Source organism: Pectinophora gossypiella, chromosome 1, assembly GCF_024362695.1.
Source record: "Pectinophora gossypiella chromosome 1, ilPecGoss1.1, whole genome shotgun sequence".
NCBI lineage: Eukaryota > Metazoa > Arthropoda > Insecta > Lepidoptera > Gelechiidae > Pectinophora > Pectinophora gossypiella.
Window position 1 is genome coordinate 16515201 of NC_065404.1, and position 24179 is coordinate 16539379.

The 24179-nt window shown below is 37.7% G+C and overlaps 1 protein-coding gene across 1 annotated transcript in view; it reads right to left on the bottom strand.

Annotated features, from left to right (window-relative positions):
• Window positions 1-11551: 11551 nt before the first annotated feature.
• Window positions 11552-24179, bottom strand: part of LOC126370561 (dual specificity tyrosine-phosphorylation-regulated kinase 2-like) — a 71208-nt gene continuing 58580 nt past the window's right edge. The window contains exon 9 of the mRNA XM_050015477.1: window positions 11552-11741. Within this exon, the coding sequence (XP_049871434.1) occupies window positions 11552-11741 (190 nt within the window). The remainder of the gene's footprint in view (window positions 11742-24179) is intronic.

Here is a 24179-nt window from a genome sequence, read left to right on the forward strand (position 1 = left end):
ATCAATCATCCTTAACCAATCAACTTCAACCCATCGCCAATTGATAGACCATTCGCGTGATAATATAATTACTACTCCGAAAGTAGGCTATGTTTATTTAACAAACCATATTACAGGTTGCAACAGAACGAAATACTAATTATAATTAAATACAGCACGATTGCTAAAGTTGTAATTATTTTTACGATTAGTTTTCTAAAGGGTTTCGCGTCATTAATGGCGATGTGCTTTGATAGTCGAAAAATGGAGTGCCTTATCGCGTAGACCGATTGAAGCCAGGCCCTGACTGGCCATAGGGCAAATCGGGCAAATGCTCGATGGGTCGGACGCCACAGTTGCTGTCATCCGGCTGATCTGGCTGCCGACTCTTTCGACCATCAACTATTCTGCTGCAATTAAAAAAAAGTTATTATGCGCGGGTAATGGATGATACTGACCATGTAGTGGTTATTTTTAAGGCAAGATTTTGTGGTAGAAAGCTGATCGTCTCTCAAATGTCCGAGCCGGTTTCAGGGCTCAGTTGGAGTCTGATTAGCGTGCGTTCAGCTCCGTATCTTCACGGGCATGAAGTAAAAACCGACTCGGGAAATGGTGGTCTTTCTAACATGAGCGATGAGCTGATAACCTGTTCATCCCCAAGCAGCATATCTACCAAAGATGCGAGGATGCGTAGCGAAGGATGTGTTTGTCAAGAACCACTACCATTACTGTCCTAGGGTTGCCAATAATCTGTCAACCAGGACAAGAAGTGTGAAAAGCCCGGATTTTGGAGCTTACAACCCCGACATTTGAACACGGTACGTAACGTCGCGGCGAGCGAGTGAGAGGGGTATGTTGGAGAGTTTGAAGGTTCGGTTTGTAACGCACCGGCGATATCATAACTTTAAAACCTGAACTACAAAAACCCCGCTAAAACGCTTTCCTGCGTTAACATATTACCTCGTTCAAGACAGCTCCTGTGACGCATATGTTTCTACAGTTTTTACGGAAAACCCGGAAAGCTAAACGTGTTCCAAGTATGTTTTTTTTAATCCTAAAGCAACTTAAAAGCAAATAACTTCGTGTTTACACAAAAATACTTACTTTTACATCTTTCTTGGAAAACCTCGACAATAGAAAAGGTGCATTTTAGCTGCCAATGTGTTGATGTGAAAAAAGCGCGTCGTGTCTGAGTGTAGTGATAGGATCTTGCCATTGTAGTGCCGCAGACCTATTTCTTGGAGGAAGTTACGTTTCTGTTTCACTTCTTATTGTACCTTTATGTATGTTAACGCCTGCATTGCCACAACTAGCCATAAATAAGTCTTCTTAGCTACTACTTATCACTAAAAGCTATTACACAGTCAATGAATATATAAATGATAAACTAAAATGAATAAATTTTAATAATATTTTATAAATTAAATCATAATAAACATATAAAACAATACTTAAAATATAAGTGCAATAATATTGTTAAAATATAGTAAGTAGGTATAATAAATTACAAATTGTATCGCTGACTAATAATTAAGTATGTTGTCCCCTCTACCAGTTGCAGTGCCCTTACCGGGTCCATGTTGATACTACGTATATAATACTTACTTCTGTATTTTTATAACACCACAATTTGTACGAACACATGGTCGCAATAAAACATTTCTATTTCTATTTCTTATCGTGTGGGTTGTGAAGTGGATACCAACCTCATCAACCATGGTGTCACGGTTATTATTGACCCGCCAAAGGCCCCTGTCATGACTCGTGTAACGACTACTTACATCAGTAAGTAGTAACCGGGACCAAAGGCTTAACGTCCCTTCCGAAGCACGGAACATTTTACTTTCGGACAATCAGGCGATCAGCCTGAAATGTCCTAAACTCCTAACCAAACTAGGGAAAATTTGTCATCACAGTGAGCTTTTTCATACAAATTCCATAGTAATTTCGTGTTATGACGTTTAGTAAATAGTAACTGATTTGACTATTTCTGGAAACTACCCTATTCCGAACACGACCTTATTCGAACATAGAGCAACAAAGACCTCCGCGGTTGCTCTTTGTATTCGAATGATCATTTCAATGAATCATCCCCATTCGCTCATCAGTTGTCAGTATTGTCTTCATCATTTTGAGGTGGACTCAGTCGGTTTTATGTAATTAATCAATTTTTACCTGTAACTACTAACTACTCCAGCTAATATGTATTATTTGCCTTCACACATACATAGCGGTCAAACACATAACCCTCCTTTTTGCCTCCCCGCAGTCGGGTAAAAATGAAAACCATTATGTTACTTTGGAAGAACTTTAATTAATACAATATCAATGATCCGATGGAACAAATATAGATACATCGATACAAGAGATACACTCGTTACATACATTTTATTGTGATTGTAATGTAAATGTAACAACCATCCTAAAACACTAAATCATAATTCACAAACACAATTATTATTATTAATTTTCTACATTATTAATAATAGTTATTTAAATTATTTTCATGAACCCTTATTCAATTCACAGGTTGGCTTGGCCTATTTTTCTACTATTATTTACATTGTATTAAATACTATGTTTAGAATTCTAGGTCTAGGCGTAACAAAACCTATTTGGTTTCTAAATACGACTAAGTATTGATTGAGATTTAAATATTAGAGAATTAAAAAAATAGACCTACTTATAGTTTTCGAACGATTAAAATAAGCCGTAAACGTCCATGATTTTTTTTTATGCGACGGAAAATGACGGAAAATTCCACTTGATATTTAACCCAGAATCATGGTCTGAATCATCCCCCTGAGTATTCGTACGATGTACTAACACACTGTATATTATATTAATAACACCTTGAGCCAGCTTTACTTGAAAATCTCAAGAAAAGAAAAAATAAGATTGATCGTTCTAAATTCGGTCTATTTTCAAAATTCGGAATCTTGAGTCCAAATTTCTAATTCAGTACACGAAAGATTTGGAGACGCTAGGTTCCACCTCTACGGGTATATAAAATCGATAGTCTTAATCTAGAAAATGTTAAAAACGTCGTAACTTTATTTGAAGCAGAATACTAAATGTAACATGTTATTGAAAACATCTATTAAGTGTAATTTTATTAAAGCATTGAGAGATCAGTAATTATTTTATTTTGGCCTAATTTAAACATGTTTAAGGACATGTTTTATTTGCAGATAAATTGTCCTATTAGCTGGATAAAGTCTGGATAGACTATCTGAAAGTTATCATCAAGTATTGAAACATGTCCAAAATTAAAACACATACCTAATGGTGCTAATTCCTGTAAACACCATCTAATTTTATTTTAACTTAAATCTGTCATTTTCTTATGTGCCGGGACGGGTAATCGACAAGCATAAAATTTATGGAACACACGTCAATTTTAAGCACAAATCTAAAACAACTGTCTAAAAATTTTACATTGGCCAATTACCCGACAGAATTATGTTGACAGCACACGTCAAATGGTTTCCATACCAGCGAGATACCTTTTTGATTCGCCCGGGATATTCATTCATTTACTCATTCTTCCTAAAATTAAGAGCTGTCAATCACCAGTCCCTTTTAAAGTAAAATGAGGAGGTGCCTGTAGGAATTGGGGCCAATGTCAAAACTATTTACAAACTAAATCTTGCATCTTGGAAGTTCTAAGAAATACAAATTAAATTTCAAATAAGGATGAATACTTAAACATATAACACTCATTTTTGAAATCGATCAAAAGTTTGGTCCAGTTCTTGTACAATACCATTTTTTTTTAATCACATGACTTATAAGTAACACTACTTTAGAGATAGTGGAAAGATAGATAAACCTTATATTTAGACTTAAACACTAGCTAAGTAGGTACCTAACATATTGATTTACAAAAATTCTAAACATCACATTTATAGCCCGACCGAAGAATAACATACTTTAGTAATAATAATATAATTCAGTACTTAAACAAAACACACTTAATATATTACATAATCACAAGCGATTCGAAAAATATACTTAACTAAGAAATTAGATATTTTTTAGCCACTGCAGCTCTATAACTCGCTTGTTTTAAAGCTATATTTACTTATATATAATAGAGTAGTTTCCAACAAGTCAAATCAGTTACTTTTTACTAAACGTCAAAACACGAAATTACTATGGAATTTGTATGAAAAAGCAACCTGTGACGTCATAGAAAAACGTAACAAAATGTCCCAATTATTATTCTTACATTTTTCTTATTAAAATTCATAAATAAATACGTTGTTAATTAGAAAAAAATATATTTTTGTCACCTTTAGATCTGTCTTTATTTAGTAATCAGAATTTCATAATTTATCTTTTTACTTAGGAAACTACCCAATTAGCTTACTATTCTTGACTAGGGCGGCACGATAGAGCATACTCCTCAGCCATTTTACTTTTCTTGTGTCACTTAAACTTAAAAATATTATTCTATTTTTTCCACTTTATACGTTCATTTTTAGTAAATAAGCCCAGGGTTTTTTTATTCCAATAATATCGTAAATATTCATTAACTTAAGCTTTTAATTTTAATTAATAAAAGGTATTTGGTACGCAATCGCTAACGCTTAATTCTTAAAATTACATTTGAGTTATTCGACTCTTCACTCGCAAGGAAACTAAGTTAATATCTATAAAAAACACAATAAAATGCAACTTGTCATTCTCAGTCGGGCTTCACTAAACAGTTAACACTATTAAATACCCATTTTTTTTTCTAAAACTAAACTTTAGCACTCGAAGACAAAGTATTTTAATGATTATTGATTTAAGTACCTAAATTATCTATTACTTTCAGTATTATTAATGTTATAAGAACTGTACTTATTTAAACAAAATGTAGGTACGTATTTGACCTAAAGCCGGGTCCACATCCAATATTCGTCTGGCGTAATTTGAATATGCGGAAATATAACTTTGAAACTTGATACTTGAAACGTCACTTTTCCATGTGGACCCGGCGTTATAGAGGCAATTTTGTCACTAAAAACTTATATATATAATACTTCTTATATATTACAAACATCGAACTACAATTTTCATTCTTCTAAAGTAGAGCCATTCGTGATATGAGTTTCCGATGACGCGTATACCATCTTGTACTATTTATCAGTCATCGTTAGGATCATCACTAAAGCATAATATTATGTGTTTACTTATTTCAACGTATTTTACTTCACTACACATTCTTCTATCTTCAAACTAAGGAATAAGACATCAAGGAATATGGAAAGTACTAAATGCGTGTTGTTGCGAACTCTTCGCAGGTTTTATAATCTTTTTATATTTCTTCTTTTTTGACGGCTTTTTATCTTGGTTTTGTTTTCGTTCTTACGTCTTGTGCTTTTTTGGTGACTTTGGTGAAAATACATTAAAAATCTCTATCAAAGCTAAGTATTTGTTATTCCTTCATTTCATTTAGTAATACAGTCCACAACATATTCATCATATTCATCAGCTACCACCGTAGCTCACATGTGTATTGTCAACGACACCACGAAACCGCACCACACCACTGCCGATTAGTGATGTCTAACATGTATAAAAACAAATCAGCCGGGTCTGCATGACAACCGCGCCGCGCGCGGCGCGAATTGTATCGAGCGCTTGGACCAATAAACGATACGAATGCTAGCTACGTATACGGACGTCAAACGGCAATTGGTCGAAGCGCTCAATATAATTCGCGGTTGTCATGCAGACCCAGCAGGTGTCAAACACAAAACAATTTAAAAAGTATTTTATGTGCAAGGAATAAGTAGTATGTGACAGCGGTTGACAATCTAATATCAATAAATAAACATAGGAACTTCATTATTCATTATTTTGTTGAAATTTAGTTCTGTACAATAAAGTATATTTGATTTGATTATTGTGGTGTGGTTAAATTAAAAAATGTAAAGCCACCACAGTGGTGCGGTATCGTGGTGTCTTTGACAATACATGACTAAATGGAGCGACGGTAAATCCATACTATGAAGTACTTAGTTTAATTTTTGGACAGCGATGGCCCATCAGTTCGGATAAGTAATACTTTCGCTAAACTATATCAGCCATATAATAAATAAACATGATTTGAATAAACCGAGTAAACCCTAAGCATGGAATAAAGAATAATATACATTAACTGTGCAATTGAAGGTGCAGGTCGTGTCGTAACAGGAGGTGAAGGTTTTGGCGGGAAGAAGAGAGGAATGGCGATTCCACTGACAAGAGCGCAGCTCTTAAATAAAGAGAGGGGTGTGCAATATATAGCGCTTCACTTTGAAATCGAAGTAAAAGTAAATAAAGAAGCTAAAACACTGACTAAACTCAACAAAAGTAGGTTATAAGTATATTTGGTTAGGAAATGTCTTCGTTAATTTGAAAAGTGGTCAATTTCCAAACCTAATAACAAAGTAATAAGACCCCGATTCTACTGTAGATTGAAGAACACAGATTGAAGATGCCTTTCAACATCCAATGATTACCGAAATGGAATTAATATGCGAATTTACGAAATGTAATACTTGAGAGGATGAACAAAAGATTTATCTATACAAACCGACATTTTATTTTCATTTTTATATCCAACAGAATTACCGCATTACCTGAACTTTGGCCAAAAAAGTTGCCCAACTGGGCACCCTCAGGCTGTTGTCTTAAACGTTGTACCGGGTGAGAGCCTTCAGCGCTCCCCATTTGTCCGGCCAAGTAGTTAATGCCATCTGCAGCAAATCTACAATAAGTTACGTCAAAAAAAAGGACAAGAAAGAATAATCAAATCTTTCGCATCGTATCTTCAGTTCTATAAAAGAAGAGAAATGTCGATTATTGTTTTGTTCATATGAAAAATGTAGTCATCCAGTGACATCGCGCCGAATTCTTCTAATGACGTCATTAGAATTTTATCGTAATTGTATCAGAATTATTTCATTTTTTTTCCTCAACCCGCAGAGAACCCGCAGTGGAGCAACGTGGTGGAGCATGATGCATACCCCTCCGGTTGATTGAGGGGAGGCCTGTGTCCAGAAGTGGGACGTGTATAGGCTATTTATGTTTTGTATTTTTTCCATCCTGTTATAATTAACGAGAATCGCTCCTTCACTCGAGATTACAAGATCTGTGCTCCTAATAATAAGCAAGTTGCATCACTTGACTACAGATTACATGCATCTGTAGCACCGGCCAAGCGGTGCATGATGGAATCATTTGCTATTACTTGACTCACTTGATAAATACACGAACCAGATGGGCAATACATCCTATATGTTGCTCAATCCATTGAATTTACATTATGGCCGAATAAAAAAAGTAATATAGGTACATATACAGTCACGAGTAATATCACGTACCCACTTTAGAACCCTGTCGCACTATCATATTTAACATTTAATGACACTTACGGTTTAATTTGTCAAAAAAGTTAATGTGACATAGTATCAATGTGTATACATACATATTAGTACTCCGGACCGATCAATTTAAGAGCCACGTTCTTGTCGGTGTAGCATTCTCCATTCTTGTGTATCAAATGCCAATTATTTGATTTCCTTATAAGACACGACGTTTGCCTTCTCTTTAATTTGTACCCACAAAGCAACGCTACCTACATCATTTAGACGCTGATTTATTACAACGACTCTAACGGCATTCCCTACTTGGTCAGACAAATGGGGAGTAGGTAAAAAGGACATCCTTTTTGGGCCAAATGTGAAACTGCCAGCTAGGAAACAAATGTGTCAAACCAAGGTGTTCGAATCCGCCAATTTAAAATTGATTACATGAATAAGAAGGGACGCATAAATCATAAGTTTAACCTAAAATTCAGAGAAAAAAAACAATTTTCGAAATATATACTTATCATCAAAAAAATCGGAACACTTCCGAATTTAAAATAAAAAAAAAATAAAAATAAAAAAGTAATAAGTATTTCAATTTATTTTATTTTTTGTTTTATCTTTTTATCTTTTATCTTTTAAAAGTCGACTTTAATTGAATTTGAAATTTGAATTTGGAACATTAACATAAAAAATCAAAAACTTTAGAACAACCACTGTAAAAAGACGTTTATTTTATTTCAAATACTTACTCGTGTATTTGGAGTATTTAATATGTTTCAGATAATTCTTACGAAACATAAACTTGCGAGCTGTTTCGATTTTATGATGACGAGTGTACTTATACGACATAAAAAATGATATGTCAGGTCGGACCAGTCACGACTAGGGTCAAAAGGTTCTTCAAACTTGATGATATAATCAGTACTGTGCTGGATGAGGCAACAAGTTATTTGGAACGCACTTTCCGTTAGACCTAATTTATTTGAAACGTATCGAAGTATAAGAATATCTTCTATCTTCCCAAATACTGACATAACAACATAAGCTCATGACTATATCCCAATTGGGGTAGTCAGAGGTAAATCCATCACAAGATGAACTAGGTACCCACACCTCACCGAGCTTTCTGTTAGACCAACGTGATAGGTGGTGAGCCGTATCGCCGTCTATAATGATCGAGCCAACTGTGTCAGTGAAAATTACTGATGTTTGCTTATTGATAATTATACCTCCAGAAGTAGTGAGATTTCTCGAAGAAAAAGTAATAAATATTAGGCCGAGAGAAAATTGGAAATTAAAATGAAAGCAAAACCTCCTAACTTACCTTGTTCGACTTATCAATACGATTATACACGAGTTATTTACAAATCTACTTTTTTGGCAACAATCAATAGAAGTTTTTCTTCAAAATGTACAATTTTTAATCTAGTATTTAATTCGTAACTACCCACACTTAACTTATTAATATCCACAAATATCTAACTAAATAATTCACAGAGTTGCCACTGAGCAGTACTTATTTATAACACTAAAAGAGTGAAAAATTAAGTTATTCATTTATGAGATTTCCCACGCGTTTTGAGTTCATAAGGCCGGGTTTCCACTGACGCGGAGATGGGCGGAGAAGAGCAGAGATGTGCGGATTTGACCAATCACAGCGTTTGAGAGAGCGAAAAACAAAGACGCTCTGTTTACTCTCTCCCTCACGGTGATTGATTGATTCCTGCACATCTCCGCTCCTCTCCACCCAGCTCCGCGTCAATGGAATCGCAGCTTCAAACTTACCTCATTATGCTTCCAAATAAATGGCTGAGGTTTTAGCAAGATACTGGACGTTGCTGCTACTTTGTAACAACGCAACGGAGTTCCTCGACGCCGCGTGTCATGACGTTGTGATTTTATATATTATAGAACGAAGGATATTCGATGTCGCAACGAAACCACAACGCGGCGTGTGGCTTCGCTCTGAGTCACAAAGATTCTAGTGGGACTTTCGAAGTGAGTCTATTCAGGTTTTTGTCACAAAGAGCTATAATAACCTATTTTTGGCGGCTATCACGAGACGCGATCGAGACGTTGCTCGTGTGTCAAGAATCTACTGTTTACATACTACTCAATACCTCCTCACCGACCTTATAAAAAAATAAAAAATAAAAAGAGTTTATTTCGGACATGTTCCATAGTGGTTAGTAACAAGCAATAAACAACTTAATCTAGTGTTAGTAATAGAACGATAAAAATAAAATAACATTTACACACGACACGGCTCGACAATTATAAACAACAAGAAAACGTACACATTAATACAACACATTACTAATAAGCAGGTTCCCACCGCCTGGTACCGGTATCTGCAAGTCCACTTCAGTATGTAAGCGCATCCAGTGGCCCAGCAGTGGGGAGTCCCACCTATCAGTCAACACGCTAAGAATGCCGTTTGAGCTGGAACGTAAGCGCCTCAATAGCGATGCACACCTCTTCCTAATAATTGCAAAGAAACAATCTGTATTGTGATCGGCAAACATTTTTGACGCACTGCAAAAACGCGGCAGCCCAAACAGCACCCTGAACGCGTTATTGTATTGAACTCTCAAGGCGCTGTATGAACTCCGCGTATATTCAGTCCACAGACTGCACGTGTAGAAGGACTGGCAGTACGCTTTAAAAAGCGTCACCTTAACCTGTTTAGTACAACGTGCAAATCTGCGAGCCAACATATTGCATCGCACAGCCAGCGCCCTGCGCTCCCGTTCAATATCCACATTATCGCTCAACGTATCGGTCACCCAATGCCCCAGATACTTAAACATATCTACTTTCTTCATTTCTGTACCGCACAAGGTGACCGGCGGTGTGGAATAAGTTTTAGACCCAGCTTTGAATATTAGAAATTCACTTTTGCTAACATTATATCTGAGCCCGTGGGATTCCGCGTACGACTCGCAGATGTGTAGCAGTTGCTGCAATGCACTAAATCGTTATCGTTTACAATGGAGAATCATCGTTTCAATACAATAACTATTCTTATTCTACCTGATACCATTTGAACCGGTTACCCAAACCCGACCATCACATATTTCGAGCAATTTGTTGACAGTACAGTCATTCGTACCTTTCCCAGGCGCCAAGAGCCAAGACACGTTAATCATCAATTCGTGATCTAACAGAATACTTTGCATTTTCTGACAGACTCTGAAACTATACAGATAGGCTGTAAATTCCCGATGCTTGGTAAAACACCTGACTGTGAGTACGCCCCTATGGTTAGTTATTGTGTTTTTACTTATTTTACCCAAACATCGGCGTTAAACCTGCCCATTTGTACTCAAAACACATCAATACAAGGCGAAGCGACGCGAATTCGCCATCCGCGATATGTCAGACTTCGCGAAATTTGGAGTTGCGAATTCGCGTCTGTGGTCATGTGTTTTGGGTACGCTATTTTGTGGCTATTATTAAAAGGAATTCTAACCTAGTTCTTCATTTGAGATTCTTCTTTCCTCCATTTAAGATAAATCACATAAACAACGTTAGTAAGACAATATGATAACTTGTTTTTACACTAAAATGTAATTTTATTACAGCGCTAATTATCTAGCCACGCATACATTATAGTGCTAAGAAATTTTAACTAAGTAGGTATGTTTTGTTTACGAGTATTTGAACATCTAAATGAATCCCTCCGGTTGATTAAAATGAACCTTTTCCCAATACTTGGATGTATATTTATAGGCTGTCCTTTTATATGTTGACAAAAGCTCGCCTTCGTTTTTGTCAATTTATTTGCGTACAATAATTACAGTAAGGCATTAAACTGCCTATGTAGATACTTCGTTATATAAAGCAACGTTTCTTACGTCTAAGGCTATGCTTACGCCTTCGTAGAGACAGAATGATATTGTAATCACATAAATAAACTTGCGCCTATTTCCCACCGGAGCTAGCAGAGACTATGGAATTCCATTTGCTTTCTGACACTCTACTCTTGCTCGCTGACATTGTGATTATTTGTTATTTTTTGTGTTTGTTAGTTGTTATTATGGGAAACAAACAAAACTCACACAAAAAAGGACAAACAAATTGATAAAGCTCTGTGGTAACGGTGCAACAACGCATTTCTTAATCAACCGGGGGCTCCACAATTAAACTTAAACATAACAAATCAACCGTGAATACCCTAAGTGTCCTTGTCGTGTCTCGGAGGCTCCTCTCTCTCAGGGCTCTAGTCACGCGCGGCCCAACATGGCGGCGACGTCGCCAGCCGACTGCGAGTGCAGCAGGGCGCTGCGCGTGGGCCGCGGTGGAGCAAGCCTGGGCAGCGCTAGGACTCCCGTGGGCGCAGAGCCCAAAGGACAACCCGTTACGAACTCATGCCGTGTTGCCTCCGTAGGCGTGATGCGCCGCTTTGGGTCCCATCTGCGGAAGACGGCTTAGGTTAGAAAGAAACATAACCACAAAGTTACATAAAACATAATCATTATTGTAGATTTGGCGCATAACTACTTGGCGAGACGACTGAGGAGCGCTTAGAGCTCTCACCTGGTACAAAATTGAAAACAAAAGGCCTGAGGGTGCTCATATGGGCGGGAAACCTCGGCTCAGGGCATCGTCTGACAGGAATTACGCGACGCCAGTCGACAGATAGCGATAAGTGCTGAATGAGGGAAATCGTCGACCACGCTGGCGTAGTCGGCATCGGAGTCCTAGCGATATCGCGAGCTGATTGGCCTCCTCTATGGCTAGAGTAATCGGGTCGTAGATATTCCTCTTTCCACCCATTTACGTTTTGTATTTATAATGTGCAAGTATATGTACAACGGCCTTTGTGGTCCAGTGGTTGAGCGTTGAGCTCACTATCCGGAGGTGCCGGCTTCGAATCCCAGTGGGGACAAATCACAAAAATCACTTTGTTATCCCTAGTTTGATTAGGACATTACAGGCTGATCACCTGATTGTCCGAAAGTCAGATGATCCGTGTTTCGGAAGACACGTTAAGCTTTTGATCCTGGTTACTACTTACTGATGTAAGTGAGTCATGGTTACATGAGCCATGTCTCAATAATAACCCTGGTACCAGAGGAGAGGAGGGATGTTTGGCGGCTCAATAGTAACCCTGGTACCAGGGTTGATGAGGTTGGTTATTCACCTCACAACCCACACGATAAAAGAAGATATGCGAGTATTATGTCTATCTACCTATCAGTGTGTGTGTAAGATTAATTTTGTTTTTAAAGTGGTCTTGCTCAATATTTTCCTGTCCCTTATAAATTATTTATTTCAATAAGAGACTCTTAAAACATTAAATATTTCTTTAATCAATCACTCAATATACTTACATCCGTTCCTAATAACTAAATACTTGCTTGGGATTGTGAAACGTGCATGGTATTAAGCTTGAAATAATTTAATACTTTGACCGTATTTCCTTAAATTAAATCAAATATTTCTATTTGACTTACAGTGAAAACTTTTTAGGATTCCGTAGTCACTTAGGAACCCTTAAATGGGGAGCGCTGAAAGCTCTCACCCGGTACAAAAATTTAAGACAACAGGCCTGAGGATACCCAGTTGGGCGCGAATCTTGGCTCAGGGCGTCGTCTGAGAGGGTTATATTTGAACTAGTGGGCTGATATTAGGCAGCTAAATTACTCAATTGTATACCAATATTTTATGTTTATTAATATTTATTTTTAAAAGAACGTCTAGGGCCCTGTGCCGAGATTTTTCTTACAGCTTCTTTTCCCCGGCTATACAGGTTGTGAGAAGCTGCAGTAGTTTTAGGCGGATGAGACGTTCGTTATGTTAAAATTGACGATTCAAAGTGTAACTATGTTACATACTGAATAAAGATATTTTTGAAATTTGATAGCACGAAGCGCTGAATGGGGGAAACTGTCGATCACGCCGGCGGGGTCGGTATCGGGGTCCTGAGGGTCTCGAAATTACCCCTAACATTAATAAACAGGACAAACGTCCTTCTATTTAATATATTTTTTATTCTTTGTCATTATCAAAACTGCTAGATACCTCTTAAAGTTTGGTAGAAAACTTTTTGCTAAGTTTTTTACATAACATTCCCAATTTCGCTAGGCATTTTAATTCACTCCAATATACGACCACGTAATTGTAACTTAATAACATTATGTTACATTTCTGCTCGTGCCAGTTACTTGAGCTACTTTTTGCTCAAGTCCCGACATAACGCGGCCATACTTACCACATGTTTCTCATATCCTGCGTATCGTGTTTTATAGAGATATGAAATGTTAGATCTCGACAGAGAGTCTTAATTAAATTAATCACAACAACAACAACATAAACAGCCTGTATACGTCCCACTGCTGGTCACACGCCTCCCCTCAATCAACTGGAGGGGGTATGGAGCATACTCCACCACGCTGCTCCAATGCGGGTTGGTGGAGGTGTTTTTACGGCTAATAGTCGGGACCAACGGCTTAACGTGCCCTCCGAAGCACGAATCATCTTACTTTCGGGTTATCAGGTGAACAGCCTGAGATATCCTAACCAAACTAGGGATCACAATCATTTTTGAACCCGGGACCTCCGGATTGTCTCGTCACCTAATAAAACACTCACTAATAGGATTAGTTCGTCATAAGATTAGTAATACGATCAGTCCAGTCTAGATTTTCTAAGCTAGAATGACGTCAGAGATCGATGACCGATTAGGGGCTAAGCCAAGTCTAGATCTAGCTCAAGGTATCCTAGTGCATATCGACCTGTCACTTTATGCGTAGCTTGACTCTTGACATTTACTAGAAACTTCCATATCGATTACATTATGGTAGACTTCCATAACATAATATCGCCTTAAAGTGAAAACCACTTAAGAGCTTTTGTGAAACATCACATTCTGTTGTGATTTTTTATTTATAAAACCTCGTAAGTACTTCACTACATAGTATAAAACAAAGTCGCTTTTTCTGTCCCTATATCCCTATGTACGCTTAAATCTTTAAAACTGCGCAACGGATTTTGATGCGGTTTTTTAGAGTGACTCAAGAGGAAGATTTATATGTATAACAACATCCAATAAATAGTGGAGAAATACTGTTATTTTTGAGGTTTTTAATGTGATGTCGTAAATAATTTAATTTTTTCCTCAGCATTGCACCCGAGCGAAGCTGGGGCGGGTCGCTAATAATAGATAAGTTAGTTAGTGGGTTCAATCCAAATTTTTTACCCGTATTGGAATTAATTGAAATAAATCGAGGTCAAAATAAAAAAAAGTCAAGAAAGAACTCAATTTGAATAGTGAGAGGAACATCCATCACAAGATGAACTAAGTACCCACACCTCACCCAGGTTTCAGTTATACTAACAACACAAGCCCCATATTTTGTCTAACGTGCAGAGTTTGTAAACATTGGGTTTGTATAGTTAGCCTCAGTAGAGTTAGAAGCTTAGCTCTACATGAGATCTGATAACTTTTTGACATTGTGATCAATATGATCTCATGGCACATTTTACGTGAAAATGTTTTTGTTGGGTATTGTTTTCGTGTTCAGTTGTAAAGATCTACTTACGAGTTTTTGCTTTTTGCACAACGCAGTTGAACTGAAAGGAATACCACGATATAATATTCCATAAATGGATAGTGATTCACGAAATATTAAGATAATGAGAGACAATCTCTGAAATTGTCTTGCGTAAAGCCGTTAACGTTTTTGATTTGGCAAAATATAAAATACCAGTGACCGGCGATTCTGACGGACAGTATTACCTCGCAATACGCAATGGTCCAGACAATTATGGATATATATATATATATTTTGGTAAATTACTATATTATTTGTACATCTACTTTATGACTTACGAGTTTTTCCTTTTTTTATTTTTTTTATTTTTTATTTAAGTATTGTTTTTATTTTTTGGCACGTTAAGCCGTTGGTCCCGGTTACTATTTACTGATGTAAGTGAGTAATCGTTACGTGAGTCATGTCAGGGGCCTTTGGCGGCTTAATCATAAACCTGACATCAGGGTTGATGAGGCTGGTATTCCACCTACACGATAAGAAGAAGAAGAAGCTCAAACTGCGGCCAAAAAGCTGGGCGTCCTCAACAAAGATAAGCGTTACTTCACATCTGGACAGCTTCTAACACTGTATAAAGCTCAAGTCCGATCATGTATGGAGTATTACAGCCATTTATGGGACGGCTCAGCTAAATACCAACTTGCCGCTTTGGACTCAGTGGAGCGCAGAGCCAAGAGGATGATCAGCGACACGCGGCTAACACCTAAGCTACACTCCTTAGCACATCGGCTAAAAGTCGCCAGTATGTCGGTATTCTACAGACTGCACTTCAGGGAGTGTGCCCGCGATCTACACGAGCTCATTCCACCATCCCTCTCTTATCTTCGGACTTCCAGACGTACGGCCGGGTTCCATCACTATTTGGTGGATATCCCAACTATTCGCACAAAGCGCTTCGCATCGTCCTTCATTATGCGCACTGTAAAGAGTGGAATTTTCTGCCATCTTCTGTATTTCCGAATGCATATAACCCAGGTGCTTTCAAGGCCAGAGTGAGCAGGCACCTTCTGGGCCTCGTCAATGCCTTCGGGCAAGTCTGGGGCCAAGAGCAAACCCATCAAAGGCAAAAAAACGACCGACCCCGCCATGGTGGTCGAAAATTGCTCTCCTTCAGCGGAAATCGCTATCAACCCACTAGACTCGATTAATTATTTCTAATATAGTCTTCTCACACGAAACTGGACACCCTCAGGTCTGTTGCCTTAATTTTTTGGACCGGGTGAGAGTTCAGTGCTTCCCATTTGTCAATTCTGTCCAATCGTCCGGCAAACCCAAAATAAGTTACGTCAAAAAAAATGTCCAAACTCAATGTCCAAATCATTATACTTATTAATAACAGGTTAGAATGTAGATTGCGTCCAAATTTCGCTCTCTGTATGTGTATAACTATATATAATAAGTTACCTAATAATATTAAAGATTTACCAATAAATAAATTTGAATCAGCTCTGAATAAATGGCTACTGAATCAATTATTATATTATTCTGTTAGAGAATTTGTTGAATCTTGAAAACTACTGTGTCATTCTATGTTACTTATTCATGTGGTCATTCTAAATGTAATACCTAAAGTGCTTAAATGTCATAATAATAATAATAATGTAAGTAATATAAAGGTTTTTGAATGTTACATTATTGACTGAAAATGCTGTCCTATATAAACTAAACAACTGTTAATTAGAATATTCTGAGCAAATATATTATTTATCTTTATCATTATCATGGGAAACCATCGTAAACTATTGTTGTTTAAGTGTCTAATTTTACAAGCTTCTTCTTCTATCGTGTGGGTTGTGAGGTGAATTACAAACCTGGTGTCAGAGTTACTATTGAGCCGCCAAAGGCCCTGACATGGCTCATGTAACGACTACTTACTACAAGCTACTTAGCAACCTATTTTACAATAAGCTAAAGGCTGGATTTACAATCGTTTGAGAACTGTTAAGAAAGCCGGGCGCATGCAACTCAAAATTCTGACTTGGTCCTTCAATAGCAACTCCCATTCATTATTCGACCTTGGGGTAGTCAGAGGTACATACATCGCAAGATGAACTAAGTACCCACACCTCACCGTGCTTTCTGTTAGACCAACGTGATGGGTGGTGAGTATGGCCGTCAATAATGGTCGAGTCGAATAATGGTGGTTGTGTGAGTGAAAACTGCACTTAAGATAAATTAATAACTGGTTGGTCTCTTTTATCGTGTGAGTTGTGAGGTGGAATTACCAACGTCATCAACCTTGGTGTCAGGGTTATTATTGAGCCGCCAAAGGCCCCTGACATGATTCATGTAACGACTACTTACAGTCAGTAAGTAATAACCGGGACCAACGGCTTAACGTGCCGATCCGATGTACATACTTACGGATCATCTTACTATCGGACAATCAGGTGATCAGCCTGTAGTGTCCTAATCAAACTAGGGATCACAAAGTTTTTTTTTGTTAATTCACCACCGGGATTCGAACCCGGGACCTCCGGATCGTGAGCCCAACGCTCAACCACTGTACCACGGAGGTCGTTAGTTGAGCCTACTGGTTGGTGTAAGTTCGGTACCAATATCTCGAAGTAAAACCCGCAAAACAAACAAACCATTACTCGGGCAGTAGATCATAAAATCCAATATAAAGCTGAGGCACGCATAATGTGAAATCATGTAAAATGATCATCTAATCGACCATCTCATCATCAACGCACCGCCCGCGTTACATAAACCTAATGCGAACCCACGCATAGAGCAAATAATTTGGCAGATAGGTCATTAAGTACTTTTAAGTTAATTTTTGTGTATGTTGTTGTATCTACCTACTTTTTTAGTTACTCTCCGGTTAATCTCTTCTAGTGGTGCTTATACTAAATGAGAAAGTGACTACTTTCATAGATTTCTGCTGCTGTTTCTGACTACTTTCGGGTTTGCGAATTAATCTTTGCCTACATGCAACATAAAATACTCGCAAAAATTTCAAATTTACAGAGAATAACCGGATCAGAGTTAATTGGCCCCGAAAACATGATCCTCTAGATCATAAAACTGGCTGTCTTAAGAGTTCAGTCGATAAAAAATTTATTATCTTTAATCTACTATGAATAAAATATTAATTCTTAAGAGTTTGTCCACTGACTCATCTTACTTTAATTTAAGGGGAAGACACTTTCTTCACATGTACTTATATACGTCACTGTTTTTTTGTTCCATCTATTTCGCTACACTAATTCAAATGGTTTTCTTTACCAGCTTGTAGGCTAGATTGTGATATTACGAAGCATACATTTTGTTCTAAAGCTTTATTTAAATTAAAAAAAAAAAAAACAATTAAGCTTTCTTAAAATTGCTTTCTCTTAAATTCTAGGATTTTTTTTTTACTGTGTCTCTACAAGAACACATTCTACCTACTGCCGCGTCTACGCTCCTACTTCTCAGGTCGTCGGCAGATCGTCGCCTCCGGTTGCGTCACATAACCTTTCACTGAATACCTGCGCCAGCGCACGCTCCGCCTGCATTTTTTGCGGAATCTTACATTGTGGGAAAGAATTCCGAGTTCGCTATCGAAATTAGAAGTGTTCATCGATCTCCGAATAGCAGTGAGTAGCATAACGAATCACTGCTTACTTACCAAACATCTATAGGTGAACAAACAGTCCACCTTGTACAGTCATGAGCAATATAATGTACCCACTTTAGGACTCTGTCGCACTAACATATTTGACATTTAGTGAGACTTACAGTTCAGTTTGTCAAAAAAGTTAATGTGACATGGTACCAAAGTGTATACATATTAATGCTCGTGACCGTACTGACTGTCTGAATCCAGAAGAAACTGCCGTACTTACCTTATAAGTGTATATTTTCAGGCTTTAACGACCTCCGTGGTCCAGTGGTTGAGCGTTGAGCTCTCGATCTGGAGATCCCGGTTTCGAATCCCGGTGGGGACATACCACAAAAAATACGCTGTGATCCCTAGTTTAGTTAGGACATTACAGGCTGATCTCCTGATTGTTCGAAATTAAGATGATCCGTGCTTTGAAAGGCACGTTAATCCGTTGGTCCCAGTTACTACTTACTGATGTAAGAAGTCGTTATAGGAGCCATGTCAAGGGTCTTTAGCGGCTCCATAATAACCCTGAGACCAGGGTTGATAAGGTTGGTAATCCCACAACTCACACGATATACGATTTTATTTGTTTTTTTTTTTATGTTAGTATTTTATAATTTTATATAAGATGTTGCATTGTCCCGGACCAAATTGTAATAACTTTTTCCTTTCCACTGGTCGCCAGATTTTACTGTAAGTATCTATCATCCATTTGTGTTTTGTTTTGCATGTTGTGTGCAATAAAGTATATTTGATTTGATTTGATTTGATAAGAAGACGGCTTTATGTTTCGACCAATCGTCTCATACAAACACAGACCCTAGGCAACCTAACCTCACAGGTATCTAGGCAACCTAACCTAGGTTTTATCTAAGCGATTAACTGACTACAAGCAGACTTAAAGCCTGAGAGGTCAGAAGTCTATGGTAAACCACTCTGTAACTTTAGATAGGACGTTACGTGCGTGAACCAAGACGTAAAGGTATGGCTGACTGCTTGATAGTAGCGGTTATTTATCGATAAGGATCAGAATCGAGTGCCCGCCGAATTATGTTGCGATGTAGTGAAATTAAAATCGAGAATAATTTACTTTAAAATGACAATCTTCTTCTTCTATCGTGTGGCTTATGAGGTGCATTACCATTCTCATCATCCCTAGTGTCAGGGTTATTATTGAGCCACCAAAGCCCCTCACATGACTCATATCTAACGACTACGCACATCAGTAATTAGTAACCGGGACCAACGGCTTAACGTGCACTCCGAAGCATGGATAATCTTACTTTTGGACAATCAGGTGATCAGCCTGTAATGCTCTAACCAAACTAGGGATCACAAAATTATTTTTGTGATTTGTCCCCACCGGGATTCGAAGCCGGGACCTCCGGATAGTGAGCACAATGCACCAGTGGACCATGGAGGTCATTAAATGTCGATAAAGTCCAAATACAATATGGTGAGAATTTCTACATATTAGGTGTTCAACTCATTATTATTCTGATCAAAATAAAGTGGCTATCTTCGCCTTTTCGCTACCAATGGGACTATAAACCGCAAGGGTACTTTCTCTAAGAAGTTTTGATGGATTAAACCATGGTATAAGAAAACCAGGTATGCTCAATCCCATGACAAGCCGCCATTGCTAGCCCTTTGATGACGTAAGTGTTACCACTGTGTTACCATTAAATTGGTATCTCCAACATTCCAAGGACGTAAATTTTATAATTGAAAATTAAGCGAATTACCGACTAATGCATTTAATTACTATTACTTGTCACATATATAAAAATCATTAAAATAAGTTCGAAATTTTCTTGCAAAGTTAATTAAAAAATTGGTCGTGGGACTCGTGGGTAATTTCTTTTTTACGAAATGGCAACACAGGGTGACGTCAGCTGGGCTAACCTTGAAATGTTAGCTTTTAAGCATACCTGGTTTTCTTATAGCATGGGATTGAACATTGAACCCAATTTACAATTTTATTGCTATAGCGGGTCCGCTGTCGGGGTCCACTGTCGAGGTCCACTTTCATTGGTCGTCGTTCACGACTGATGGTGCTCTTGCAACAACCTCTGACCGATGCCTATCACACATAATACATGGATATATTACAACTTAGGCGGGCTTATTGCTCTAGAGCAATTTCTTCCAGGAAACCGGGGCGGGGCGGAAGGCAAGAGCGAAACCACTGCCCTATTTTTCCCTAAAACAGTAGCATGGAGAATGCTACACCGACAAGAGAGCTCTTAAATTCGTGATGAATAACCCGACAAAATAAAATTGATAGAACACGTAAAACGGTTTGATAGAACACGTTAAACGGTTTGTATACCAGCGAGATACCTATTTCATTCACCCGGGTTACTCATTCGTTTTAAAATTATCAGTTGTCAATCATCTCTCTCTTTTCGGCGGATAAGAAAATGGCAGGTAAGTATAACTTAAAATAAAATTAGGGGGTGTCTCCACGAATCAGGACCAGTATCCGCGTAATGATACATCACAAATAATTACGTAGGTACCTAACTAGCAAGACTTGTGCCTTACGGGGAACATCATACAGAAACACGTCTTTTACCTAACACCACGGCATTTCATTTATGTAATTGAGTAATATACAAGTATACATGTATACATAACCTCACGCTTATCAAATGACTCCTACGTAGTCAAGGAAAGACCCGAAGGCATTTTTGATTCGTATTGTTAACGACGGCCCTTTTGGTCGTCCTTAGTTTTGTTTTTTTTTTATACAGGGTGTTAGTGACATCGTAACGAAAACTTTGAGGGGTGATTGAGGCCATGATTCTGATATGATATCAAGTGGGATTTTCCGTCGCAAAAGTATGGAACTGAAAATAATTAAAAAAAAACAAAAATTTTCATGAATATCCAGACTGAAAATTCCACTTGATATCAACTCAAAATCATGGTCTGAACCATCCCCCTCAGTATTCGTTACGTTGTCACTAACACCCATACCTACTTGTATGGCTACTGTATGTACTTGTGCGGGGTGTAAGTGACATCGTAACGAATACTGAGGGGGATGATTCAACTGATTATTCTGAGTTAATGTCAAGTGGAATTTTCCATCGCAAAAGTATAGAATTGAAAATAATTTTAAAAAACTAAAAAAAAAAACATGAATTTTGCGACGAAAAATTCCACCTGATATTAACTCAGAATCATGGTCTGAATCATCCCCCTGAGTATTCGTTACGATGTCACTAACACCCTGTATATTATCATACTTGTACGTTCTGTTGTTTTTTAAAATGTCAATGTCAGTTTTTCTTTTGGTTGCAATAAATCAGTTTACAAATGTTTTTGCTTTCGTTTTATTTTTTACCGTATGCGCTCTCAACACGTATTTTTATGGAAATGTTAAACTGATCGCGTTCTATAGAAGAATTGTGTACGTTAGAGCGATATTGTTACATCTTTCAATCATTCGTCAAACATGACTTACGATTCAAATAAAAAAATACCTTTTATTACTGTACTGTATTTTATTTGTAGGGTCATATCCTGTTTGTCAAAAGACCGACTACAAACTATGGGTTTTTGGCAAACAGAAAACGGTCCATTCAAAGTACGATCATAGCAATAAAAACGTCGATTTTTTAAAACTCTGTCGGCATCAATTCTATCAGTGGTTTGTTGTCAATCTTCTGACAAACAGGATAATATATGAAGTTCCTACAAATACTAACGATCACAGTACAGTAATAATATGGTTGATTTTTCTGAACTTCGTCGGCACAAATTTTAATAGATTTTTTCGTTGCATGTTTGAAAGATGTAATAGGTAGCGAAAAGGGAGTTCACACACACACACACACACACACACACACACACACAAATTGCAACTTCACCCATACGTACAATCACACATACACAGTAAGTCCGCAGTGACTTATGCCAATGTTCCCGTGCATACTAGCCCTGCCCCGCGACTCCACTAACTTTCACTGTGAGGTCATCTTTACGCAGTGATGTGGAATATTACCAGGAATCTTCCCGACAGTAAAAAGGCGCCAAATCATTTATGATCCGAACATGAATTCGAAAACAAATTCGACAATCGTTGGTTTAGGCCTGTGCTGGATTCAAACCTACGACCTCAAAGTAAGAGTCGTTCTACCAACTGGGCTACCACGGCTGTTGTGTGCTCCTAAAATATGATTTATAAAATCTTAATTATCAGTAAAACAGTGCGTGTCATTACAGTAGTGCGTTAGTAGACCCACGATAGTGCTACAGAATAACAGATACAAATTCAGAGTACTCTTTGAAACACAATTTGAAAAAGAAAAGCGGCGAGTGTGTTTGTGAAAAGCAAAGAGATTTTACATTTCTTTTTCTGACGTGACCTATTGTAAATTTGCCGCAAATGAAAATAAATCACCCAGTGGTAAATTTAAGACAACACGCCTGAGGGTGCCCATTGAGCGCGAACCTCGGCGCAGGGCGTCATCTGAGAGGAAGAATATTTAAAATCGACCCTAGTGGGTCAATAGCGATAAGCGCTGAATGAAAGAAGTTTTTAAAACAGGAACATTCCCAGTTTGGGAAAATTCCCGGAAACGGTACATAGCTGTCTATGCGACATTGTGGTCGTGACGGCCCGCGGAGACATATCTCAATTACTAGGATGAAGCTGTCATTTTATGTATGTATGACGATGTTGTCATTATACCTAGTATAACAGGCTAGTTTCCAACTATTCAAATCAGTTACTTTTTGCTAAATGTCAAAACACGATATTACTAAGTATAGAACACATTCGGTCACGAGCACTAATATGTATACACTTTGCAACCATGTCACATTAACTTTTTTGACAAATTAAACCGTAATCCTCATTAAATGTCAAATATGATAGTGCGACAGAGTTCTAAAGTGGGTACATGATATTGCTCATGACTGTACAGTGTACATACATAAACTCACGCCTTATTTTTTGACGTGCCTTAATTGTAGATTTGCTGCAGATGGCATTAACTACTTGGCCGGACAAATGGGGAGCGCTGAAGGCTCTCACTCGGAATTTCCCACCGGGGTAAGTAGAGACCATGGAATTCCATTTGCTTCGATCCTGACACACTTCTCTTGATTCCTCCACATTCATCAATCGTTTCGTGCACGCACGCCGGTTCAGAGTAGATCGTACTAAACCTTTTCTAAGGACATCTCCAATTTGGTCAATGTACGTCCTTCTAGGTCTTCCTCTGCCAGCTCAACCAACCTTACCATCCACTACCAACCAACTAAGTATAAAATTTGTATGAAAAAGCACACTGTGACGTCATAGAAAAACGTGACAAAATGTCGGATTTATTATTACGTTGTTCTTGATTCAAATTCATAAATACGTTAAATACTTACATAACAGAAAATGATTTTGTCAGTATCAAAACTGTCTTTATTTAGTAATCAGAATTTTATAATCATCTTTGAATGCCTTACCTACTTTGAATACTATATTAGTCACAATACCGTACGTAACCTTCTAAATGTAAAAATGTTTTAATGTCTGTGGTGTGGCTGTACTTTAAATAAATCGAATCGAATTGGGCCTGGCCTGTAAGTAATGATAATGTGTTTGGATATGTAAATAATAAATAAATAATTCAGGAAAAATGTTAAAAAAATGTTCCTACCAACTTATGCTAAGCTTGAAAATACAAATCTCATTTGTTA